At 40.1% G+C, this 27,952-nt stretch overlaps 1 protein-coding gene across 9 annotated transcripts in view; it reads right to left on the minus strand.

The window, feature by feature from the left end:
* NCOA7 (nuclear receptor coactivator 7) overlaps window positions 1–27,952 on the minus strand; it is a 69,235-nt gene that overhangs the window by 24,775 nt on the left and 16,508 nt on the right. For all 9 annotated transcript variants that reach the window (XM_048491253.1, XM_048491244.1, XM_048491297.1 and 6 more), the window contains 7 exons: window positions 25,820–25,952; window positions 17,284–17,540; window positions 7,380–7,459; window positions 5,429–5,536; window positions 3,811–3,924; window positions 2,806–2,931; window positions 839–1,023 (listed from right to left, as the gene is read on the minus strand). In XM_048491253.1, the coding sequence (XP_048347210.1) occupies window positions 839–1,023; window positions 2,806–2,931; window positions 3,811–3,924; window positions 5,429–5,536; window positions 7,380–7,459; window positions 17,284–17,540; window positions 25,820–25,866 (917 nt within the window). In that variant the 5' untranslated portion in view covers window positions 25,867–25,952. The remainder of the gene's footprint in view (window positions 1–838; window positions 1,024–2,805; window positions 2,932–3,810; window positions 3,925–5,428; window positions 5,537–7,379; window positions 7,460–17,283; window positions 17,541–25,819; window positions 25,953–27,952) is intronic.

Below are 27,952 nucleotides of genomic sequence, written 5' to 3' on the forward strand. Positions count from 1 at the left end.
GCAGAACACAGTACTTTAATCTGTAATCATCTCCTTTTAATTAACATTTCCTGTGAAAAATAAATTCAGTACAGAAAAAAGTCCAGTGAAATCGAAATTTTGTGCCCATCCCTATTTCCTAAAAAATTCTTTCAGTTTTGTCTTGCTTTCCTTTTCATCAATTTTCTCTCTGGCTTTTACTTCAAACTGAAGATGTAGGCCAATTTTTGTATCTGTCTATCAGACAATAAAATTCACCAATAGTAATTTTTACAATATTATTTTCATGCAATGAGCTATTTGTTCAGAACAGAAGCCTCACAAAATACTCAAAAGTTGCCATATTGGAAAATTAAAAACTGAAATGAATAGGGCTGCCAATCTCCAGGTAGTTGTTGGAGATCCCCAGGAATTACAATTGATTTCCAGGCAACAGAGGTTAGTTCAGATGGAGAAAATGGCGTTTTTGGAAGGTGGACTATGGCATACCCAGATGAGGCCCCTCCCCTCATCAATTCCGACCCTCCTCAAGCTCCATTCTTAAAATTTCCAGATATTTCCCAACCCGGAGTTTCTCAGTGTGTTTGCGAGCCTATCATTGTGTTGCTAACCACCAATATTTATTTATTTGATACACACCTAAGCCGCCCTTTCCCCAAAAGGGCAGCTTAGAAATGTACTGTATAAGGCTTTAACATCCAAACAAAATAAATGTATTAATTAGGCCTAGGTTAGAGAATATACTTTACCCTTTTTCCTAGCTATTTTGCTGCTTATAGTCTCCCCTCCCATTTTGACTGTTATTCCTCCACATCCCACTGCTAACATACGAACATGATCAATAAAGAACACTTCTTACGATGGCAGAGCATCTTTAATCTCCATGTGCGAGATGTCATTGTACAAAGCAATTGAAATAATCTCCTCCATCGGACAAAGGAGTCCATATTCTTCACAGCCATTCTCAATGACCAGAGGGTCCGACTTGTGAGGATCAAACATGATGTTGTTTGGAGTGACTAACATGACCCCTCCAACCACACCCTTGAAATAAAAATATAGAAGCATTTAACAGATCAGGTTGTTGTAATATGTTCACAGAATACTCTTATGTCTGTTATCCAGCTCTTACATACTTTTCCATAAACTCTTTATAATCCCCTCCCCACCCCCACCCCCAAACACTTAAGTTATTTATCACAGCAGTGACCCTCAGGTCAACATTCTGTTACAACTAGCCACAGATACTGATTCAGAGTTGTCAAAACAAGTTTATCTTTGACAGACAAGGCCAAAGTTATAAAGAAATATGCAGGTGTTTAAATTTCATTCTCAACTGCAATGAAATAAAGCTCTTGTCAAACTAGAGTTAAAATATTAATATTTCTGACTCAATGCAAACACAGACCATGTTACCTTATCTCATGACATCTAGAGGAACAAGCAATAATTCCAATTTCAATGACAAGCACACAAAAACAATTTGGGAAAATGTCTACATGTGTCTCTTATGCAAACATTCCATCTAGAAAGGTTAATTTTTGGTTCAGATAAAGTTTGTAAGATTCCTGGAACAGAGATTTCCTATAACAGCTGAATTCATAAATCAGTTGAGATGCTAAAGGTCTAGCAAGGAAAGCATCAGCTAAATTAATTACTACTTATTAAATTAAAGCAAGCTGGTATGTGACCACAAAGCCAAACTTGGCCTATATATGCTGTGTGGCTGGGATTCTAAAAAGTGTGGGTTGTCCTGCATTACAAATCCCAACAAATATAGTAGGTCTGCACTGGAATTAGTGGCTTATTATACGCACTTATCTGAATGAGTCAAAATGTGAATTTCTATTCTGATTCATACTAATTTACTCTCTATGAAACAGTTGTCAATTGGTTTTCACCTTATTACCTACCTTCTGTCAGGAAGCAGTTTTATAAATATTTCTTAAAATTAATGCTATTGTATTGAGAAACTTATTTAATTAGGGTATCTTGAAATGGAAAGAATGCAAGTCAATTTGATTAAAACAAAGAATCATGGTGTAGTGGTTAAGAACAGGTGGACTCTAATCTGGAGAACCAGTTTTGATTCCCCACTCCTCCACATGAGTGGCAAACTATAATCTGGTAAACTGGGTTTGTTTTCCCAATCCAACACATGAAGCCTGCTGGGTGGACCAGTCACAGTTCTCTCAACAGTCAGTCTCACCTACCTCACAAGGTGTCTGTTGCAGAAAGAGGAAGCGAAGGAGCTTGTATGCTGCTTTGAGACCTCTTATGGTTGAGAAAATTCCTCTTTTTCTTTGCAAACTGAATTTGCAAACTGACACTATTAAAAAGTCTGCTAATCTTTTTAAAGAGTTTGGTAATAGCAATGTTGTTAAATAATACAAATCCTGTATTTGAACTGGTTAGGGATTATAGAAGCCATCTTACTCAATCCACAGCAGCTGTCTATGACACCCCACCCCTCAAGACATTGCTAGGGTTAAAGAACCTCCCCAAAGATTAAAAGCGAACTGACAAGATGGGGAAAACAGGTCAAACAGCCACTCCTCTGCCTGAAAAATCTCTCGCACCAATAAAAGCTAACCTATCAAAAAAGAAATAAATGGCTATGTTTCCCAATTCACCATTTCCATTGCAATTCACTGTGCTGGGTGACTTTGTTGTCCATGGAGTCCTCAAGAATACCTTTTTATAAATCACTGAGGACTGCTGTGAGAAGGGGAAGGTGGAGAAGATCTGATTCTATGAAATAATATAAAATACAGCCCAAGATATGAAAGTACACTTGCTGCAAAAGAAACCATTAGTACTGCCTACCTTGCCATCTGTGAAATATCGACAATTCATTTTTAAAAATTTGACAACAGTTGGCTCATCCTCCTCAGATGTGGAAGACAGGACTCTTTGGATCGGTCTGCAAGCCCTCCTTGCCACATCAGCATCCTTTAAGAATAAATGTAATGCTCTTAAATTCCCTACAAATTTATATTTTACATCCTCCTCATATAAAAACATGGAATTATGCAGAAATTCTATCAGTTAAACAGAATGTATTTTCTGTCCGATAGATGAAAAGATCTATGTGATTAGAACCACTTGCATACTGACAACAGCAGACATTTGTAATTGACAAAATTGCAGAAATCCCTCTTCCATTACCATTTAATGTTATATCTGGAATTATGAAAGCTGATATCACAAGACAACTTGCCACACTCATTGTCAAAAGGTCAAAATATCAAAGTCTCTGCTGCAGCTCATTTCCAGGCCACCGCTGACAGTCCTGGAAAGTAGAGTAGTGCTTGAGTGGGAAGGAAGCACAATGTGGATTCTTCCCATGTGATTTTAGTCCTCTGATATTACTCCTCAACATTCAAAAGGACTGTTTCTGTAATCAATCCTGACACTGCTAAAGTTGAAAGGAACTACATTTGATTGATTTCTAGAACTAAACTTAAATCCGTTATGACTGGTTCTCACTTTATAGAAGTCAAATCTTGACCTATTTATTAACTGATTTCTACTTCAACTCTTGGTTCAGAAAGGGTCTTGGGGTGGGAAGATGTAGATCAAGCTGTTTTCTCAAATCATTACAGATGTCCCATTTCTCCCTCCACAGAAAAGTCATCCAGTCCACATGGAAAGCCACTACAGCAAACAGCTTTGTATGCATGACAACAGCTGCCAGCAGCCATAACATGTAAACTATTGTGAATACCCATTGTTTTGAGGAAATGAAACTGTAATGTTATAGTTATAGTTTGACATGATTAATTACCTCACCTATGTCTCAGGACAAATAAAGCCTATGAGAGTTCTTACCAAAAGTTTATCATACTCTGCATCCGATGATGATGGTGAAACAGGAGCACCAGGACTTGAAGAAGCTAGCTTTCCAGCAGTGGAAACAGGATCAGTATTTGGCACATACAGAACCTACACCAACAGATACAAAATTAAATACACTATAACAAAAGTATTAGATTATCAAGCTCTATCAACCAGTATGAAATAACCACTCTAGAGAAAATGGTTTGAAAGTAGCAACCAAAATATACATAAATGATAGCCAGACGAGATTTTGTCAATATAGACCAATATAGAGATTTTGTCAATATAGTAGTGTTTTTCAAACTCTGTTCTTTAGAAGTTTATGACTGCAGCACAAGCTACATCACTTTGTCACTGCTATCACAAGCACGTTTCGAATATAATCGAGTCTGCAAGTTTAATTTATACAAGATCATAATAGTTCACTTGAACTGAGGGCATACTTTAAAATGCCATAGTAGATAGGATACAACATATCTCTCAATATAAACATTTGAAAAGCTAGGACAGCCAGACAAAGATTTTACACCTGAGGAAAATTCACAGTTTACATTGCCCCAAGACAGAATCATCCTAGAACTGTCTTCCTAAGATTCCAAAGTCACGAGAGCTAGCCATATTAGTCTTTAACATGCCTTTTTGTTACTTGCCACACAGATTGTTAGATTTATTGAAGCATAAACTTTTGTAGCCTACAGCTTGTTTTAACAGTTGCAGAAGTGAAATCTCTTCTGTTCAGAAAATGTGAGAATTAAGAAAAGAGTGGGTTAAAAGGCCATGAAATGTTAGAGATACAGGGTATGTCATTTCTATCTAACATTTTAACCCACTCTTCCAAAATTTTCCCCTTCATTCTACTGCATATGTATTCCACTGACAAAAGTTTCTCATTTCCATGTTTATACTTCAATAAACTTGTTTTAACCTGGAATTAAAGTACCTGATGAGTCTCCTTTATTTTTTCTAGAACTGTCTGAAGTCCCCAAGTGGCACTCTTCAACATCCCTCAAACCTCTACCTCACCCTCTGAGTGAAGGTACCCTGAACTATGGCTAAGCAGACAAGGACTGGTGCTTCCTTCATCTGGAAATCCCAATATTCAGAAGAGGACCATACAAACTAGTGGACAAACTGCTTCCCTGTGTCACTTGCTACCCATTTACAAGAAGTCAGAAGTAGTTGTACAATTAACACCACAAAGACTGTATGTCTACAGAGTTTTAGGGATGAATTTCTTATACCTTGCATGCAAATTACTACCATGTGTTCATGGAAGGCAGACAGATTCAGTGTTCTTCTCCATTCCTGAACTTTCTTATGACTTCCCAAAAGATCATTCCTTGGAATCACAGGATCATGCAGAATAATAGTCATGTGAATCAGTGGGTCAGAATAAGGAGCAACAAGGAGATTAAAATCAACTCCTGTCCTCAGCATGACTGTGCTCACAGAAGAAGCATCTTATCCTTACTTTTTCCTGCAAAAACTGTGCTGCTACTAATTCTTGCAGGTCCTAGAACCCTGGAAGTTATTTTGCCTAGCATCAGAAGTGTTCTATGATCACATATCTAATCTTTAGAAACTGGGGATTTAGTCTGGATATAATTACCTGGCCTGGAACAATAGTATGTGTGAAAAGTTTATTGAGTTCCACAAGTTTATTTGGAGTAATATTAAACTTCAGGGCAATGCTGTTTATGGTGTCTTGGTTTCCAGCCTGAAAAAAAAAGATTAAATTTTAAATGTGTTGTGATCATACATCAAGCTCTAAAATACAAGTAAAAAGCATGGAATACTACAATTCACATTTCTTATTAGTAACACTGTAACACAATTTCTTTAAAATAATTATATAAATGCAGTATAACACACAAAAAAGAATCTACCAAAAATCTCTTTTCACACATTGACCTTATGACAAACTTTCAAATGAAAATGTGCCACTAGCAATCTTTCTGCCATTTCCTTCTATTTAATTTCACATTTTCAGACTGCTCTGTATTGTTTCCATATAGGAGACTGAAACATTAGCCATTAGCTTAAAAAAGAAATGAAATCTACTTTCAGAAAACTATTTCATTGTCTACCTTAAATTTTAAAGCAGAATCAATTTTCTGAGCACAGTTTTTGGTCTGGTCTATCTCATGGTATGTTAAGGCATATACCAACATCAGAATAGTCTTCGATGCCGCTGCTATTCCAGTTAAAACACAGAATGGCTTTCTGAGACTTGCATTTGACTTCTGGGAGCCACCAAAGATACAGCAAGTATGTCTGCACATGCAAGACTCTTATCTTTATAATATGTACACAAGGATGAATGGAAAACACTCCTACATTGTAGAAGCTAGAAATTAATGGTAGGAATTTGAGTGAAAACAAACCCCAAATTGTGTGACAGGTCCACTAGGCTTTCTGGTTACAAGATACAAGGATAGTCTATACAGAGCAAGGTCATTTTTCTCTAATGCAACTAACTCCATTATATCACTACTAAGGTCTGAGCATGTACAATGGCTTGGATTATGTCTCCTCACTTTTTTCTCATCTTGTGTCTGTTAACTTGAAATGATAAGCATGTTGTCTTTCAGTGAAGAAAACAAACTGAGGGTCATGGTTGATAGTGCAATAAAAACGTCAATGCATTGTGCAGCCGTGGCAGTAAAAAAGGCAAATTCCATGCTGAGGATAGCTAGAAGGAAGACTGAAAATCAAACAGCAGGCACTGTATAGCGTGTATGGGTCTAATCATTTCCTCTCATGAAGGATATGACAGAACTTGAAAAGTATGGAAAAGGACAGCCGAAGTGAGCCAGGGCCTTAGACTGCGTTCCTGATTAAGAAATACAAAACCCTTAGAAAGCTTCTTGCGTAGATGATTTTAAAAGCAGATGAAACAAATTCATACTGGATTGTTCTAACAATGACTTTTAGCCATGGTAGCCAAATGTAATGTCCTATGTTAGAGATTCTGCAGCATAAGCAAAACCTGGCTAAGAAATTGGTTGCCAAAAGAGAAGAATGAATGACAAGATTCTCTACTCCCATTTGTCTCCCCACCCCCTTATTTTCTAAAGTGACATTTCTCAAGGTTCTTGCTTATCTAGAAGTCATAGTCTTTGACCAAAAATTATACTCCATATTTCCAGACACACAGGGGGAGCTACAAATATTTATAGTTACTGAAATATATTCTGTATATGCTCAAATATATAGATCCTAATTAGATTACACTTTCCTGGAATGCAAAACAGCATCCAGGGTCATTTAAAAATGTTCTTCTATTTACCACAGAATTAACAACAACAATTCTGGACTCGCTATGCTATATGAATACTAGTAGAAGGAGGTGTCACTTATATAGGTGTGAACAAGATATTTATATTTGAGATGATATGCTTTCCCTGTACTTTGACCCATGGTTCTGCTTGTTGATAGTACAAAAAGATCAATGAAGACAAAGTGAAAATTTGATTTAAAAGGCATCTAGGAATCTGACATGCTGACATGGCATTCCCCCAAATAAATGTATCAATGAATTCTATGCAACCAGTTCTTACCGTGTATTCTATTGTACCATGGGGTTTCTGAGAAACCATTTTCTTTTCTTTCTTCTCACTGGTTTTGGTTTGATTGTTATCTGAATGAGAAACCAGGAGAGCAGTTGAACATTTAAAGTAATAATATTATTACCTTATAGCACTAAAATGACATTAAATAGTAATATTTAAATAATGTATTTATTATTTAAATATATTAAATAATATATTCCCAGTAGCAGGCAGAAATTAATTCACAAAGAAAAGCTTGTATATAATAGTCTATGTGGAAATACCTCTCCAACCAGACCATTTCCATCTCTGACCTTTCCAGTATTGTTCAATAGAAGGTGTTTCATTGGCAATTTTATGTATTGTGGAAAACACTGACAATACATTAGATAGAATATTAATATTGTAACAAACTTGGCACATACTAGGAATTCCATGATTAGAATATCATCCTTTTTTTAAAAAAGCCTTAAAGCATAGTAGAATTACACTGAAGGTTAAGAACATGGAGCTAATTGAGAAGACAGTGAAGTACTTATTTAATGTGTGTCATATGTAATAGGCAGTGGTGTAAGACACTTTCAATACTTGTTCCAGGAAGCACGGTACATCAGAATGAACTGCATTTAATATGTCAGTGACAGTCAAAAACAACATAGTTCAGATCTGTTCCATGTCATGGAACAATCAACCAGTTGATATTTCTGTATCAAATACTACCCAGGAGAAAGCACATCTTTTGGTTGAACATGAAAATGTAAATTAAGTGAAAAAAAAAAAATTATTTGTATGGGTTTTTTCCGGGTTGTATAGATTGTGATGTTTTTTATATGCATCTGTGGCTGGCATCTTCAGAGGATCTGATAGTAGTAAAGCAAGTGGAATGTCCAGGGTGGGAGAAAGAACCATTTGCACTGGTTAAAAGTGTTATTAAGGGTGCAATTTACAAGTGTAATTTGCATGTGATAAGTGGAATCCATTTTAACATATGTATGTAACACTTTTAACCAATGCAAATGGTTTAACCAATGCAAATGGTCAGGATAAAATGCTACTGGAACACGGCCATACAACCCGGAAAACCCACAATATCCTAGTGATTCCACCCATGAAAGACTTCAGCAATACACTGAACATCTCTACAGGAAGAACCTGTTTCAAAACACACAGAGATTGGAAAAACTACGGATTAGGAAAGCACACCTACTCTGTTCTCTAATCTTTCTTTTATGCTGCAGAGACACCAGAACTATTCTATCATTTCTCATAGCCAAAAGGACTTTCAAATCATCACAGGCTCACCATATCGATAACCACCTAGAACAGGGGTCCCCAAACTACGGCCCGGGGGCCAAATGTGGCCCCCTGAAGGCATTTATCCGGCCTGCCAGGCATGGCAGTGATGGCTCCATTCATGTGCAGTGGGGGCTCGAGGGAGAGGAGGAAGTAGCTACTTGGCCGTTGATTACCGAGATTACATGATAGCACCCCCAAATCTCAACCATACAGGCCCAGAGTTGGAAACCTTACATGTCGCAACGCCCGCTCTGCTCTCCCCTCTTGGCTACTCCATGTGTCGCTCTCAGGTTTTCTCTCCCGCCCCACTCCCACATTAGCATCAAGCCAGGCTGGCCGAATCGTTCTAAGCTGGCTGCTAGGGAGGAAAGGCAGGAAGAGACCTGATGCTGAGTTAGATGGAATGCTTCGGTGGGAAAGTTCGGCTTTTTTTTTTACTGGGAAAGGTATTCCACAGCCTCTAACAATATTTGGAGCCCACCCTGTACTTGACATACTTTGGTCACTGTTCTAAAAATAGACCATGACAGAAAGGCTGAAAGGTGAAATCAAACATTTTACAATCATTTGTGCATAGGAATTTGTTCATAGTTTTTTTTAGTCCGGCCCTCCAACAGTCTGAGGGACAGTGAACTGGCCCCCTGTTTAAAAAGTTTGGGGACCCCTGACCTAGAACATGCACTCTTATGTAAGAGAATTCGCACTACCTGTAAAGAACTGGCAAACATAGACAAGGAGCTGTTATTCCTCCATATCAGCACTAGCCAAAAAAATGAGCATCCAAGACTGGGATAAAATTGACAACTTCGCCTACAGGGCAATGGAGAAAGGTTGGGCTTACCACATGGAAAAACAGAAACAAAAATTCAACAAATGCCAAAAGCATCAGTTGAAACCCACACTAGACACATCGTGGACAATCATCATTCTGACTGAGAGGCAACTTTCTGATGACGAAATATCCATTTATCAAAAGGGGCAATTTTGATGTTACCACAACCAGAATCCGATTAGAAGACATCATTGCTAATGTTGAATCAGCGATTTATCATCTCCCTGAGGAAGAAGCGGAGGAAATAAGAGAGGAAACAGCAAGGATTCTGAGAAAGGCAAAACTTCCCTCCAGTAACATAACAAGGAAAGAAAGAAAAGCTATCAAGGATCTCAATTCTGATTCAGAAATTATCATTCTCCTAGCATACAAAGGTAATGCCATGGTAATCTTGAAAACAGAACAATTCAAAGGAAAAAAATCAGACAACTTTTGGATCCCACAACATACAAAAAATTGAAACAGGACCCTACCAACAAAATCACCAGAAAAACCAACACTTTAATTAAGAAATTAATCCTAACACACACTGACATCTATGCAAATCTGAAGCTCTACCTCCTAGACTTTATGGACTCCCGTAAATCCAAAAGGACTCCACTCCACTCAGGTCCATTGTGAGCACCATCAGATCCCCTACATATATGATTGGGCAAAATTTCTGGCTGCACAATTACAAATCCATACTGGACTTACCACACACTACATTAAGGACTCAGCCCATTTCATAGAAAAAATCAGCAATCTAAAACTCAACCCCAATGACAAACTGATCAGCTTTGATGTGATCTCCCTATTCACCAAGGTTCCCATAGCAGACATCACTGCATTCATTAACCGGATTTTCCCTAAGGACATCACAGCCCTGTTTCAACATTGCCTCACTACAAGCTACTTCCAATGGGATAATGAATTTATGAACAGAGAGATGGGATAGCCATGGGTAGCCCTCTTAGCCCTGTAATAGCCTCTTTTTTTTCATGGAACACTTTAAAAAACAAGCCCTGGAAACGGCACCAAAAAAACCAAAATATGGTTCTGTTTTGTGGATAACACGTTCACAATTTGGAGCCATGGAGAAAAAGAACTAAACAAGCTTCTGGACCACATTCACAATATCCACCCAAACATCCCATTTACTATGGAAAAAGATAATGAGGGGAAACTAGCATTTCTAGATGCCCTAGAAATAGCCAGGCCTAGGTGAGTCGTGCAAGTCAACTGGTATTAAGTCACTCAGTGGTCGCTCTCCGGCCTGGATCCAATGAGTCTTTCTTCAAAGACCAAAACAGCCTGGAAAAGACCATGCCTTTCCCCCTGCCTTTTACTCACAGAAACCAACCTTTGGCGTGCTGTGGTTGCCTTCTGGGGGAATCTGTTTGCTAAAACTGCAGGTGCTTCTTTTATCATCCTGAGGTTTTTTGAAGTCCCCAATGCATTTTTAAGGTTTCAGATTTTTTCCTACAAACCTGGGACATTCTTCAGGTTTGTAGAAAGATCAGTCTTGCCCACTCACAGCTTCAGTGGGTAAGGGGGGAAATTACTCCCATTTTAAAAGATTTTTAAAGATTTTTCTGCATATCTAGGGAGTTTCCCAAGTTTGAGGGAAAATCTCTTTTGAGTAATTGTGGCCCCTTTCTGCAAATTTAAATAACCACAGACGGGGTGGGGGTGGGGACACACGAACATTTGGGTAATAGATGTATAGATGATGTTCAGTCAATTTAAAAATTGCCCTATTTTTCTTTCTAGATCTATTAAAATGCTCAGAGATAACTAATACTACATTAAAATCTAGCACATCTGCTTTCATTTGCAACCAACACATATACAAAGTGTGACAAGAGAACATGAAGGGCCTTTTTTCCTATTCATTCCAGAGATATATGAATACATTTTTTTTAAAAAAATTGTGCATTGCCACGAAGTCCATTTTTATCCAGCTTGTTTTCTTTGGCAGATGTCCCAGTTTCTGTTAGCTCTGTGGCCATTTTGAAAATTATACATCATTTATAAACAAGTAATATAAAACTACAGATTTTCCAGCTTTTCATAGAAAGGCATGACATCACTTATGGGTTTTCCCAAGAAGTGATGTCATGCCGCCACCAACAGCACCTTGTCCCCCACCCCAGACTCCCATCAGTTATAGTAACAGGACCAGATATATTTTTAATGACAATCCAGAGAACCTGTTACATGTACTCTTATAATGTTATATTGCTATAATGTGGATGACAGACAATGAACTTAATCTCAGTCCAGAGAAGACAGGGGTACTATTGGTCAATGACAAAACTGCTCAAGGACTGAGGAGCCGGCTTATCCTGGAAGAGGTTGCACTTCTTCTGAAGTAACAGGTTTAATCTTGGGAATACTGCTGTATTCTGGCCTACAGTTGGAGGGCCAGACCTCTGTGGCACATAGTGTGTTTTATCAGTTTTGGCTCATTTCTCAAAAGCATGATTTGGTCAGTGGTCCACGCTCTGACTACATCCAAGTTAGATATGCTTTACATGGGACTGCCTTGGAAAAGGTCTAGAAACTTCATCTCATCCAAAATGTAGCAACCAGGCTATTCTTAGGGCAGGATAGGGGAATGTTTCACCCCAATGCTAAATAATATGCACTGGCTGCTCCTTTGTTTCTGGGCACAATTCTTAGTGCTGGTACTTACCTTTAAAGCCCTAAATAGCATGGAATTGGGTGCTTAAAGGTCTGTCACACACCCCCATACTGTCCAGCCTGCAAGTGAAGAGGTACCTCATATGCCCTAGTCTCTGTGCCCCGCCTTCAGATGTGAGTTGGGTGGCAATCAGATACAGGACTTTTTCAGCAGTAGCACCACACTTGTAGTAGAATTTTCTTCCACTTGAGGCTTGTACATACATAAGCCTTTATTGGCATAGTCAGAAGCACATACATAAATCAGGAGCAAATACATGATAGATAAAAAAGGCAAAAAGCCCCACGGGGAGCACAACAAGTGTGTTCTACTGAGAACTCTCAACTATCTCCACAATGAAATTGGCAACCTCTTCACAAAGACCAGGGTCCAAATTATTTAACAATAAAGATAACCTAGTCAGATCAGGCAGCCCAGATTGGAAGAAAAAATGTAAGTTGGTATATTTAGATCTGATGTTATCAAATCTGGTGCAGTGCAAGAGTTGGTGAGTCAGGGTTTCAACCACATTAAGTTTGCAACTGCATAGCCTTGCAGATTTTTCTTAAATTACTGAACCTACCCTGTAATAGGGTAGAAGGCATTACGTGAAATCGCACAATGGTAAGGGCTCTCCTTGTGCGTGGATTCGTTAAAGTATGGAGGTAGTAGGCCACACTTCTCTGCTCAAATGGAATTAAGAGTTGTGTTGGAGAGCAAGTTCGTTTGGCTGCTAGATGTAAATTTGCAAATTCTACATCTAAAAGCCGATCTCTGAGCCTATTGTACGCTTCATAACAGGACATTAGGTAGAGTGATTCAATAGGCAGGCCGATGGAAATAATCTTTCTCTCAATTAGAGAGAACCAGAGGTTAGCCTGCGTGTCCTGTAGTGTCAATGAGACAAGGGAGCGTTCGGATGGCAGGTAGTGAAGGCAGAGCCAAAATGTGAAGGCTCTAAGCCAAGCTTTATGTTCCAGGGTGTTTGGCCCCAGTTCTAGACACAGGGCTACGTAAGGGACACAGCTTGGAACTCCCATTACTTGGTGGAAAAACTTGGATTGGGGGACATTCAGAGCATGGTTCACTGCTTGGATCCAGATAGGGACCCCATAGAGTAGTTGGGATTCAATCTTTGCATTGAAGATCTTTTATGCAGCCAGAACAAATGAATGCCCTCTGCTATAAAAGAATCGAAGGATTGCAGAGATACTAGGAGAGGACAGAGAGGACAGAGATACTAGGAGAGGATTGCAGAGATACTAGGAGAGCGTTGCCTTTTGGTGCAAGGTCCAGGAAAGATTGTGTGAAAAGGTGATGCCAAGGTATTTAAAACAATAAACTTGCTCAAGAAGAACATTGTTTAGTTTCCAGAAATATTTTTTGCGGGATCTAGCCACTTGAGGCTTGTCTGGCAGCTATGTTGCTTAATTTCGAGCTCCAAACCAAAATATGTCTGTTCACCCAGGCTTTTAATTAACAGGTGGATTAAAAAAACACTTTTAATCTGGGAAGTGTTATTTTTAAGCTGTTTGTGGTCTGTTCCTGTGATCTATGGTTTTATGCTGAGCTGGGACTTTTTAAACGCTGAATTTTACTGTTCGGGGTTGGGGGGAAAGCTGAGGATTCCTAGAGATACAGCATAAAAATCTTCAAAATAAATAAAATAAGCAACAAATATTCAGTTGATTAAAAAAAATCCTCAGCCAAAGCTCCTGCCCCCGGGTACTGGGGGCGGGGGGAATGTCTGCTATGAGGAAAATGACTTGCAATGTGGGTGGGAACTGAAATATCTGATTTTTCCATCCACACATCAGTCTGGGCTTTGTAGCAATCCCTCCAAAACTTTGGAGCAAAGCAGGTTTGGGAAGGAGTGCAAAAAATCCAGGAAAACCTTGAGAGGAACACGAATGCACTACAGCGCTATGAGGAAGCAGCAAAACAATCACTTCCCAAACTCAAGGGAAATAACCTGTGTGAAAATAGCCAGAACCTACCTTTGGTCTACATTATCTTTTACACAGATTTTGATATTCAAATAACCAACATTCTCTCTTTAACATATGATTTCACTGTATTGTTAGTGTGAATTTTGGAATTACAAAAGTGTGTTCGTGTGTTAAAAACGGTTTCTCTGCCCCAAAAACAAAACAGTACCAATAAATTATGTCACACCAGAACTGGACAGAGGTGCTGAATGACACTGAACATACTTTCAGTGCAGACTAGGAATTACACCATCACCACCATCTTTTATAAAATAAATAGTAACAGATCTGTGGCAACTGATTTACATGAGCTTATCTTTAAACTTTGCCCCTGTAGTGAAAAGAAGTATCTGAAAAAAATTGGTCAAAAGCCAATGTTTTACAGTTGTTCTACACTGAAGATTTATCTAGCTTAAGACTTTGTCATCTGATATGGGAAAAATGAATGAAAGCAGCAATTAAACTTAAAAAAATAAAAACTTGCAATCAGGAACAGTACACCAAATGTGACAGTTTAATGTAGGATCAAATCACCAACTTCTAAAATGTTTCTATCACTGGTATTTTATACCTATCAAAACCTACCACATAGAATACACTTCCTTCATTCTCACTCCGTATAGCACAGGGGTAGGGAACCTGCGGCTCTCCAGATGTTCAGGAACTACAATTCCCATCAGCCTTGGGGGGGGGGGGGGGTGGGGGGGGGGGGGGGTGGGGGGGGGGGGGGGTGGGGGGGGGGGGGGGTGGGGGGGGGGGGGGGTGGGGGGGGGGGGGGGTGGGGGGGGGGGGGGGTGGGGGGGGGGGGGGGTGGGGGGGGGGGGGGGTGGGGGGGGGGGGGGGTGGGGGGGGGGGGGGGTGGGGGGGGGGGGGGGTGGGGGGGGGAGGGGGTGGGGGGGGGGGGGGGTGGGGGGGGGGGGGGGTGGGAGGGGGTGGGGGTGGGGGGGGGGGGGGGGGGGGGGGGGGGGGGTGCGGGTGGGGGGGGGGGGGGGGGGGGGGGGGGGGGGGGGGGGGGCGGTGGGGGGGGGGGGGGGGGGGGGGGGGGGGCGTGGGTCGGGGGCCCGGGGGGGGGGGGGGGGTGGAAATATTATACATATATTTTATGTATTTCTGAGCTTGTAAACCTTTTCTGCGTCTTCTGCTGGCTTTACGTGTCATCTGGGTCTTCCACAAAACAACACAAAAATTCCCATTGAATGCCGTCACTCAATATATCAAGGCCACAGTGTGGAGAGTCGTGACATGGAAAGGATATCTACAGAAAACCAGGGTCGCCAAAGGCAGATTGGCTCGGGGACACCAAAAATTCAAGGGCTCAAGTCCCCTGTGATAGACACCTTAGAGTTTTCTCTGGTGACTTTCTATGCTTACAGGGGTAGGGAACCTGCGGCTCTCCAGATGTTCAGGAACTACAATTCCCATCAGCCCCTACCAGCCATGCTGACAGAGGCTGATGGGAATTGTAGTTCCTGAACATCTGGAGAGCCGCAGGTTCCCTACCCCTGGTATAGCATATGATGACATCTGTTCTAATATCAGAGTGATCTATGGCAATTTATGCATACACTACTTACCGCAGTTGTTTGCTTTGAGTCGGGGGTTCTCCCCCTGCAAAGTGTCCCTAGCTGCCATTCTGCCCATAATTGCATGTTCTTCCCATGCAATCTTTATTTGGGGAGGTTGCCTGCTGCCTTTGTGTGTGGGTCATCTTCAGTCTGGAGTTTGCTAGACCGTGTTAATCTCATGTCAATTTCAGACTGTCTATTGCTCCAGTGACAGATCTTCAGTGTTAAAGTAAAAAATTAAAAGCCTTTCTGACTATTTTGAAATAATGGCCCAAAGTGTGAGAGAATTTTTAATTCACATAACAGAAGTCACTTTGGTAACATGCCTCTTAATGCAATCCCAAAGAACTGATTGTACTTACACACACACACACACACACAGTTTTATATTATATATGTACACATTTGAAAATATCATGTTTCAACCTTTAATTCCTTTCAACAGTATGAATTAAAAAAAACACTGTCATCTTTGATATATCCAACAAAACTGACTAGGCAGTAAGACACAGAATTTTTCCTCTTATTATAATTTACTATGTTGTGACAAAAATATCCAAAATCTATTATCTGACATTGAGCAAGCTCTATGTACTGCATTCATTATTTACACATTATAATGACGAATTTATAAAATGCTGGACTGGCAATGAACCAGGAACCCCAGAGGTTACTTTAATGAAGAAAATAATTAGCAGACTTAAATGTTTTGGCTATCTACAAAGGAACGTATTTATGTTCAGAACAGTTTTATAATAGTACACAAAACATGTTCATATAAAAAATAGACTGACAAATCTGACTGACAAGAACCATAGAGGTCATTCAAACAAAGGACATTAGCCCAAGAATTGAATCCAGATTGCAGTGGGAATTTTCAATCCCACTTCCCACTGAAGACCCTCCCCCCATGTTATTTCCCCAGATCCCAGCAGCAGCATTTGTGGAGCTCAGTGGCCTGGAGGTGGGGGGAGGAGGGAGGCAGGAAAGTTTCATTCTGCCACTGGACACTTAAGCCTCGCTCAAACCCCAAGTTTACATTGTTTGGAAATCCATTTAGTGAAAAATCTTGTCAGTAACTCATCCAGCTACCCTTGATATTTCCTCAGAATGGTTGATCAGACATACATCTATAACAGATAGAGATAGAAGTCCATCATAAGGGCCAGATCATCATTCTCAGATCTGTGGTCAATATCAACCATAATTCTTTCAAATATGTCTAAGAGACTACATTTTGACATCAAAACTTTCTATTAGTTGCCATCCAATATTTCAAAATACACACAACTACTTTGTACACCAGGTCTTGCCAAGTTCAATAAAACAATCATATTTTTGTAACAGATTTTTTGTAACATTTTTATATGCAGTCTATAAAACTCCAACATGTTTATACTTTCTATATGTTTATACATTCTATATCAGAAATAAGGTTACTGCAAGCAGGATAGCAGCATTAAAACATGCATGTGTGCCTCAGCTTGTTGCATTTAAATATATTTCAACTTTCAAAAAATAGAACTCAAGAAAAAGCCAAATTATGTCAAATCTTGGATACACTCACCAATGCTATAATATCTCTTGAGATCTGCTCGCCTAATATCCTTTGGCTGACTGCTCTTTTTCTTTTTTCTTTCTCCATCAGTGACATAGTCTTCCTTTTCCACAGAAATGTTGCCATTTTCTTGCAAACCATTGGTTTGTGCTGAGGGGACTTTGCTTCTGTCATCTTTCCCAGTCTGAATTCTGCATACAGGGGTTCCACAAGCATTACCAGATGCTGTGTCTGCATTTTGTTTTGCTGCTCTCTTCTTTCTCAGACTAAAAATAATTTTAAAAAAATAAGTCAGCAAACCTAGTTTTGACAAATATGTTAACTATGTCAGTAGTTATGAGCTGAAGCCAAAGTTTCTGTTCCACTAAGTCATAGGTGTCAAACTAGCGGCCCTCCAGATGTTATGGACGACAGTTCCCATCATCCCCTGCCAGCACATTGCTGGCAGGGGATAATGGGAACTGTAGTCCATAACATCTGGAGGGCCGCGAGTTTGACACCTGTGACTAAGTATATCATTCCTCAAGTGCAAGCAGCATTGCTCCAGCAGTGGATCAACCAGCAGAGAATTCCTTAGATCAGAGGAAATATCTAATGTTAGTGAAAACAGACATTTTGAATCCAAATGGCCAATTCATATACCTCAACTAATTATTAAAGAAGGCTCTTGTTGAAAAATTGGACACATAATTAAGATTCTTAAGGCCTTCTGATCTGAGTTGAACCCACATGAAACTGTTGACATGACCAAAGCAGTATGGGACAAACATTCCACCACACCACTTGGGTAATACCAGAAGGGACATGCAAACATGGTTTATCTCAAATGATACTGTACTGATGTAATATAAAATGAAGAGGCTAACATCTGCGCTTAGTATGTCATAATAAATGAGTTGTGAGTTCACAGTCTGGCTTGGCTTTATGACCAGCTTTGCTTTGCAGAAACATGTCATTTCAAACACCATCATTCAAGGTTATTTAATCAGTGCCCTCTGATACATGTTTTACCTGCAGCTTTCAAACATCTACAGGCTTACAAACATCTGCATGACTCCCTCAAGTACAAACAGCAACCTTCTGTTTCATGAACCCTAACTTACATTTTCATTAGGAAATTCACAGCATCTATTCACCACGCTTCTGAGTTTATTACTTTTTTGTTTAATTACAATAAGTTTCTTTAGCCTAACAAAAAGATGAAGTAAAATAAATAACCATATAAATTGTAAAATTCAGTCACACCATCACTGGTATTCATTTTCTTACAATGCATGGAAAAGAGCTGTTTTTTCAATAATATTTTCCAACAACCATCTTGGAACAAGACAACAGTACCATTAAACTAGGAGATATCCATTAAGTGATCAATCTAAATCTTAATTAGTAAGTGGACAAGATCAATATGCTTTACACAGAGATTATATGGCAAGATAAAATCTGACACATCATAGCAACCATCATTCACACTGAATACGAGTACATTGAATACAAGCCACCTGAGAAGGGAGATAATAATGAAGAAAGGAAATGAATGGAAAAAATATTGAGTGTGTGCATGCACATATAAAGCTACTAATTCCAACTGCTCTTTTTATTTTATACAAAAAAAGGTGTTGGGACACATCTTCATATCATGTTCATGTTAGCAACCCAATAGTGGTATTCTGTTATTTTCTCATCTTGCAACAGGTTTTCTCTGGGCACCGTTCTGGTTTTGTTAATCTGTATACAGAGGACTGTAACCAGCCTGCCCAGGCAACACCCTCCCCACCTTCCCCCTAGATCAGTGATGGCGAACCTTTTTGAGACCAAGTCCCCAAACTGCATCCCAAAACCCACTTATTTATCGCAAAGTGCCAATATGGCAATTTAACCTGAATACTGAGGTTTTAGTATAGAAAAAACGGTTGGCTCCAAAGCGCACGTCACTCGGGAGTAAGCTTGGTGGTAGTCAGTGGCTTTGCTTTGAAGCAACTGTGCAACGCTTCAAATGGGTGAATCATGACCCTAGGAGGGTTTACTCAGAAGTAAACCCCATTGCCAGCAACCGAGCTTACTCCCAGGTAAAGGATCACGCTTTCGTTCTTCCCATGAAAATCAGTAGGGCTTAACAGGGTTACCTACACTGCTTCCCCAAAACTAGGTCTTAGGTTTAATGCTAATAATCTCCCTGAAATAATTACACTATTATCACATGACCAACTCTGTGCATGTGTGCCCACAGAGAGGGCTCTGAGTGCCACCTCTGACACCCATGCCATAGGTTTGCCACCACTGCCCTAGATATAATGGTGGGTGAGTTCTGTTTAAGTGTATCTGCAGAAATGTGCATGTACTCAAAAGCTCATACCAAAAATAAAATGTTGTTAGTCTTAAAGGTACTACGGAACTCAAACTTTTTTTCTGCTGCTTCAGACTAGCACTGCTTCCCACCTGAATCTACATCATTTACAGTTTGTTCTCTATGAACAGAGCAATTGTTTCTACAGTACCATACAAAGGAAGCCTGCCCATTAAAGAAAAAAGCAGAGGTATTTGCACAATATCAACCATTACAGGAAAATTATTAAGAGAACAACTTCAGGAACAACTTCTACAGTCCTAGTACAAATTACTGAACAAGTCAGAGGCATTGTTCTTTTGTAAGGCGCATGACAAATACTTTGTAAAGGCAGAATTTGAGCTATTATAGATTCAGGTATGATTCTATTATTGTTTAGTGATGCAATTCAAGGCAAATCTTAGTGAATTAACTGAATCATTGTATTGTCGAAGACTCACAGGTAGAATCAACTGGCTGTTGTGGGTTTTCCAGGCTGTGTAGTCATGATTTGGTAGTTTTAGATGCTAGGGCCGGCACCTGAGCTATCCAACACAGTCATATAATACTGAGGTAATAATAAGTTCTCTTTTCATGGGTGTGTTTTCTGAAGCAGAGGGTTATCTCCTGGTCTTTTGCTACATCTGCCACCACAATCTGCAATATGAAGAAGAATTATATTTATATCCCCCCTTTCTCTCCTGTAGGAGACTACAGGATATGGTAGTCTTAGCTCCTAACGTATCTCCCATATCTATGGCTGGCATCTTCAGAGGCATGTCAAAGCAAGATGTGTACATCTTACCATGACATGCCTCTGAAAATGCCAGTTATAGATGTGGCAGAAATGTTAGGAGTTAAAACTACCAGATCATGGCCACACAGCCGGAAAACTGACAACAGCAAGCTGACTGCATCATGTTGTAAGACTGGATAATGCGGCTGACTGCACCTTTTACTTGGAATTCAAGCATCTGTCTTTCCAAAGCAACTGTACAGGACCATCCTGTAAGAATGATAAATATCACTGGTGAAGGAAGGTGGAAAGAGGACATCATTTTATAATCTAGTTATGTATTATGTGAAATGTTGAGTGGAAAACTGATTCTAGATGAACACTGATTTCGCAGTTAGTGTTGTTGCAACAACCACACATTCTTGCATGAGGAAGAATTCAGGCAACAAGCACTTAGCAAGGATGAAAATGCAGTACTGTCTGGGAAGGTTTAATTTCTAAAAAGGCAGAAGACGTTTCTGTTTTTTTGGGAGGGGCGGTAAAGATATTGGTTTGAAAGGACAGTAAATTCTTAACATAGATTTAACTAGCACAAAAATATTTTGTTACTGTGATACTGACTCATTATAATTTTGGCAATTATTTTATATGACGTACATTCCTATGAGAAAAGGAAGACGACATGGTTTAACCTTATCTTGTCAGATCTCAGAAGCTAAGTAGGGTCAATAATTGGAAGGGAAACCACCAAGGAAGACTCTGAAGAAGCCAATGTCAAACTAGTTCTGCTCCTCACTTGCCCTAACAGTTCTTTGCGGGAGTCACCATCAGTTAGATGTATATCTAACTGAACAATACCCCTAAATTGTGAAAAAAAATCCAACATTTGTGTTATTTTAGAAGTATTTACTTTCAAAGTCAGCATTCCTTAGATCACTGAAAGTATACTCTCTTAAATTATAGAAAATTCTTCCACTAGTTCCAGAATGCTAATCAGTGCTGATATTTGCTTAATTCAATTCTGAATATGGCCCCAACTGTGGATCAAAAGATACACATAATGGGGTCAAGTACAGAAAAATATTATTTTTTGCAAACTGAGGAAAATCTCTAGATTTGCAAAAAAAATCTGACTTGTTTTATTGTTTTTAGAAAACCCAAAAACAGTAGAAGAAAGCAAACCTTGCAACTCCAACAAAAATGCCAAACAAAATCTCAGAATATTACAGTTTAAATTATGAGAAAGATTTTCTTTTTAAAAATGCTGGTAGGAGACATGGATTGTATGGCATCATGGCCTTCTGAGGTCACTACCTTCTTCAAACCCTCCTCTCCTGAGGCTCTATCTCTCCACTCCCTCCAGAATCTTCCCAATTTGAAACTGGCTACTCTAGTCAGGTCTGACCTCAGTGAACCTTCTGCAAAGGCCAAAATAGGCATGGAAAGGTCCCTGCCCCCTCCTCTGCCTTTTATTCACAGAAATTGAAGCCTGGAACAGCTACAGAGGGAATCTGTTGCCTAAAGCTACAGGTGCTCTTTTTATCATTTTTGGGGTTTCTAAACCCCTTTCCAATGTTTTGTTTTCTTTTTTTAAAATTTCACATTTTTCCACAAACCTGGGATCTCTTTCAGATTTGTAGAAAGACCTGTCCTGCCATTCACAGCTCCAGTTCAGATGCAAGTATTTACAGATTTAACCAACTTCGCTATTCAAATATAAGATGAAGCCTGTCTCAAAGGAAGAAAGTCACTGAAAATGCTAGTGATTGAGTAGCAGTGAAATGAAACATCTTATGGGCCAGAAGAGCCAGCAAAGTTTGTTGTGAAGAGTGCAGCTGCCACACAGGCTCATGTTGACAGAAATCTTTTAAGTATGTGGGCTTCAGTTCATGAATAGCTTTAAAGTTAATTACCAGTACCTTGAATTAGATCCTTCAATACACAGGCATCCTATATAATAATTGTAGAAGGGAAGTAATGTATGTTCAGCTAACCCCTGAGCATAGTCTATGGCAGGTCAATTAGTTCAAGGCCTGAGAATCTCTACCATAGGTTCTTAGGCAACAAGTTGCTTTTCTTCTGTTTCACTATGCTCTTTGGTTTCAGCAAAAAGAAAAAAGCAGCCTGATAAAACTATTTACAGTAGGCAGCTACTGTGCTTACAAAATAAAATATATTCTAGTCTACAGAAAAAAAGAAGTGGCAACTTGGATGTGAAAAACAAATCACAACAAACAAAAGAAAGAGTTCTAATAAGGTTCTCATTGATCAGTACAGAAAAACCATGGCCAGTTAATGTTATTCTTCCCTTGTCAGCAATAAATTTGCCTCCTTTTCATGTGAGGCAAGTAGCATGTATTGCACACTGCCATTCTCCCCACCTCTTCAGCTTTCTTCTGGCTTGGTGCAGAAGTAATACATTTCCTTGCCAATTGCGTATTCCTGCTCCAGGTTTGAGCATGACGTGCTGTCTGTGGGTGTTTCCATATCTACAAAATGTGTATAGGGAATTAGCATGGACAAGTTGGACGGCACCAAAAACTCCCAATCAAAGTAGATTTCTCAAAATAAGTATTCATGTAGTATTTATGAAGTGATTCACTGATGGTCGCTAGTTGAACAAAGGTTTTAAAGTTGGGATTGGCTAGATTTCCCTCCCCACCCAAGTTGGTATAAGCATGTGGGCAACAAGCTCACCTGGCGGAAGCCAGCATGGATACCCAGATCCCCAAACTAACAGAGGTCTTAAGGTTGCAGTTCAAAGATATTTGGCACATTATTGATGTATTACAAATGAAAAGAAAAAAGAAAAGAAAATCCATTGGAAGCCACTGGACCAGAGAGAAGAACAAAAATGGAGTTGGAAGGGATGAAGAGAGGGCCAGTCAGACAAGTGGGAGGAGGGTGGGATGACACAAGTGTAGGAGGACACTGTTATGGATGGGGAAAAGGAGGACGGGGGAGGGAGGGGAAAAACCAAAGAAGGTATTGTGCATACATTTACTTCACCTTCCCTGCAAAGTGAAAAAAGTCAGGTTTTCCCTGCATCTGGAAAACATGAACCTTCCTCTTTAAAAAGTGTGTTCACTTCAGGGTAGTTGCACAAGGTTAAGCCTAACCAGAATCATATATCAAGGCTGTTGTGTAATTAAAAATCTGATATGAAGCACTTGAAGGAGGATACATACTGGTGCATAACTGGCCTATGGTAAGGAGAAAACTGCAGTCGAGACAGACAATTAAGCTCTCATCAAATTCAGCAAAGCAAAACAAAATCCCCCTAAGAAGGCATAATTTTAATTTCTGTATTTCTCATAAAGCCTGATTTTGTATGTAACCCGTGTTAAATTTATAAGCATATTACCATAATGAAAGAATCTGTCATGTTTTGCATGCTATGGCAAGAATTAGGGAAATAGCATGGATCCCCAAAGGAAGCTGGTCTCAGATAGTTGGCTCAAGGTTGACTCAGCCTTCCATCTTTCCGAGGTCAGTAAAATGAAGATGAAGTGTAGACACAAGGACCTAGGTAAAGAGGGGGTTCCTGGGTTCAACCCCCCATTACATGTCCAAAGCGCCGCCCCCCTTTTTGTATTTTTAGTGTTTTTCTGTTTTTGGCCTGCAGGGGGTGCAGTTTTAGGCTAGACGCACCAACATTTCAGGGATTTTTCAGGAGCCTCTCCTGATGATACCACCCAGGTTTGGTGAGGTTTGGTTCAGCGGGTCCAAAATTATAGACTCCCAAAGGGGGTGACTCCATCCTCCATTGTTTCCAATGGGAGCTAATAGGAGATGGGGGCTACACATCTGAAAGTCAATAACTTTGTACCCCATAAACCAAACTTCACCAAACTTGGGTGGTATCATCAGAAGAGTCTCCTAAATATACTCTGAAATTTTGGTGCTGCTAGCTTAACAATTGCACCCCTGACAGCAGGCACCCCCCAAATTTCCCCATATTCTCCTTTTAAATCCACCCCCTACGGCATGGATTTAAAGGGAGAATGTGAAGTCCCCAATTTAAACATTGAAACATGGGGGATAACCCACCCCCAAACAGCATAACTTTCAATGTTGTTTTAACTGTGGACCCCAGATTTTCCCTTTAAGGTGGATTTAAAAGAAGAATCTGGGCTCCCTAGTTTAAACACCATTGAAAGTGATGCTGTTTGGGGGTGGATTCCAGCATCACAGCAGCTGCCCATTGGGGATTTTGCTTAGATTTTGCGCCTGGCTCCATTTTTCCTAGATATGCCTCTGCCCAGAGGGAAGGACAGAAGGGACTGCTGGTTGCCAGCTGTGGGGCAGAGTAGGGGAGTTTGCCATCCCCGGCCTCGGAGAGCTGCTTTTATAAGCACTGAGGCCTGGGGCGAGGTTTGTGGCAGCGTGACCATGCCCCTAGGGGTGGGTGGGGGCATGGCCCCGCCCCCCAAACCCACCCCATTAAAAATCTATACCTATGTCACTGTGTAGACAACTGGGGAAGACAGTGGCAAACCACACATGAGAATAGTTTGCCTAATAAATGTTGTGTTGTGATGTAACCTAAAGAGTCAGTAAAAACCCAGTGCTTGCACAGGGGACTACCTTTACCTTTTTAGCAAAAACTAAGAGCACTATCCAGATTGCTGCAGCAGGTGGAGGCTGTGCTGCACAGGTGGCACCACACCGCCTCCACTGGGCTTTCTGTAGACTGAAAAAGGGATATAAAAAAGGAAAATCTCTCCCTGCTGTCAAAAAGCTCTCCATGGGGCCCAATGAGCCAGTGTTGCAGGGCAACTGGCCACAAACCTGGGGTGGAAGCCAACTAATGTTAGCTCCACCCCTGAAAATGCTGTGCTCCCGCCCATTCCGGCATCCTTTCCAGATGCCAGTGCAGTTCCATGATGGCTCAAACTCCCAGGTTTATCTCCCTGTGCACATGCCCCTCACCCACCCCCTGCTCAATCTGCCCCAGGGGCTTTGGTGATAGGCAGGAAATAAATATACAGTAAATAAATAAGGCTGCCCTTGTTCATTATTTCACCTGAGTAGTTTAACATAGCATACATAGTATGTGAATTATTCTCTCTGTTTCAAGTTAATAGATAATCCTACAAGCTCTTGTTGCATCTTATAGTCACCATTCTCTCCATGTCATACATTATGTTTATGATTTAATGGCAAGTCACTGCTTGAAATTGTTAGAATTACACAGTAACCATTCTCTTTCTAAAAAGCATGCAAAACTTGCACTGTAGGAAGAGTTTTAATATCAACAAACTCAGAGTAAAATAGGAGCCAAAGTCCAAAGTAAACATACAGTGCTGAAATAATAATATTTAGAAAAAGTTACCACAGCAGACATAATAAAAAATGAAAGCAAGTAACTACCCTCTCAGTAGGGAATAAAAAAGCCATCTGAACCCACAAAAGGCTCCTCTGGTGCCCCAGATTAAAATGTTACAAGAGAGGGGGAAATCCACAAAACATTTGTATCAGCTTACCGGTAAAAATAGCCTCTCCGCTCTTTTTTGTCTTCCTTGGTCTCCATAATGAACCGTAAAAAGTCCAAAGTAGTGAGGTTTTGCGTTGCCACTCAGTTTCTCATGTCCTTGTTACAGCTACTACTACATTTATCTTTAAAAGAAAAATGTAAGCTCATTAATTAGCTTGCCAAAAACCACCTGACATTATTTATACAGACAAGAGTTACAGCATATAGCCGCACAACAAGTAAATTTTAACCAGCAAAAGAAAGTCACATGACACGCAGCTTATTATACCACAAACAAAAGAGAATGGACACTGGCCAGCTCACTGCACAGGGAACACAAATTATACACTGTTGCTTTTATAAAGGAAAATATAGAGTCTCTGATACAAATAAATGATAGCTTTCTAAATAATACTTTACAAGGGATTCATTCCAAGCTCATTGCAATTATTTTAACTCATGATGATAATGCTCTTGAAACCTTTAATTAAATCATCAATCTTTGATAACCTCTAGAAGATAAGAGTGTTCAAGCTTCCAGACATTCTACAGTTTGTTTCTGTACTCCCACCATTAGATGATATAAGAGCAAAACACATGGAATACTGGCCTTGCAGGCAAACTGTAGCCTCTCCAGAAAGCAAAGAGGCTTTACCATCTTCATGTTAAGTATAATGCATCTGATGGGAGCTATAAAAACCTAAATGACTCGAACAGGAAACTTTCAGACATGAAAAAGCTGCAATACTGAGAATTATAGCATGGAACTGCTCAGCAAACAAGCATAGATACCCCCTGCATTTCAAACCACCCCATCCCTTAAAGCATAGGCGTCAAACTCGGGGCCCTCCAGATGTTATGGACTGCAGTTACCATCATCCCCTGCCCAGCATCATGCTGGCAGGGGATGATGGGAACTGTAGTCCATAACATCTGGAGGTCTGCGAGTTTGACACCTGTGCCTTAAAGAAAAGGAATCCCATCTCAATGTCAGAATCTTCACCTAGGCTGCTTCCACATTGAGTATTTCCCAGTTTCAGCCATCTCAACCCATAGGGGGTTTTTTTCCACATGACATTCACCCTCAGTTTATGCCCTAAACATGGGCTGCTTGTATTTTCTCTAAACAAAATGATTAATTGTGTGTGTATATAGCGTTATCAAGTCATAGTCAACTTATAGCGATTCCTGGGGTGGGGGTGAGGGTGGGTTCAAGGCAACTGATTAAGCCTTCCTTTGCAAGGTCTTCCTTGGAGGTCTCCCTTCCAAGTATTAACTCCCTTCCAAGTATTAACGAGCCCTTCGGGGAAGAGGCGGCCTATAAATCTAAAATATAAATAAATAAATAAAATAAATAAACTCAGCTTGGCTTCCAAGATGTGATAAGATCAGGCCACACTCTACCATTCCACATTCAAAACAGTTCTTTACCTGAAAAAAAAAGCTATTTTTTCCTACATGGTATTGTGGAGGTGTTTTTTCAATGTGTCCAGAATGTGTCCAAAAAAGAATGCCTCCCTCACACCCCGATTCCTCCACTTATCCATTAGGTTGTAATTTTTTTTTTAACTTTAAAAAATCTCAGCTTCACTGATAAGTCAAATCTGCAGAGGAAAGGGGACATTTAGGCTTTTAAAAATGTGCTTGTGTTTAAAAGTGATGCAAAACTGCACAATTGCACCATGTTGACTATATGTGTAGATCACAACATTAAGAATAAAGAAGGGCAAATAGAAAGTACACCTTCGTTTCAATGGAAAGGAACACCCCTTTCCTCTGCCTATTCATTAGACTGTTTTACCTATAAAAAGTATATATAAAAAGCCTTTACAGCCCTGGCCCCGGCCTGGTGGAACACTCTACCACCAGCTGTCCGGGCCCTGCGGGGCCTTGGGGAGTTCTGCAGGGCCTGTAAGACGGAGCTGTTCCGCCGGGCCTTTAGAGAAACCGGCCGCTAATGGTGCCCCCCTCCTTCCTGTGGCCCTGACATCTAGGCCACATACCAGCTAACGAGACTCGCCATGCCTCCCTTTCCAGGGGAGAGGGAATTTTAAATGTGGAATACTAGGCGCCAATCATATATTACTTATATCCCTATCCATTGAGATTGTGTAAATTGAATCTCTGTTTTTATCGCTGCTTT

Source organism: Sphaerodactylus townsendi, linkage group LG01 (assembly GCF_021028975.2).
Source record: "Sphaerodactylus townsendi isolate TG3544 linkage group LG01, MPM_Stown_v2.3, whole genome shotgun sequence".
Lineage (NCBI taxonomy): Eukaryota > Metazoa > Chordata > Lepidosauria > Squamata > Sphaerodactylidae > Sphaerodactylus > Sphaerodactylus townsendi.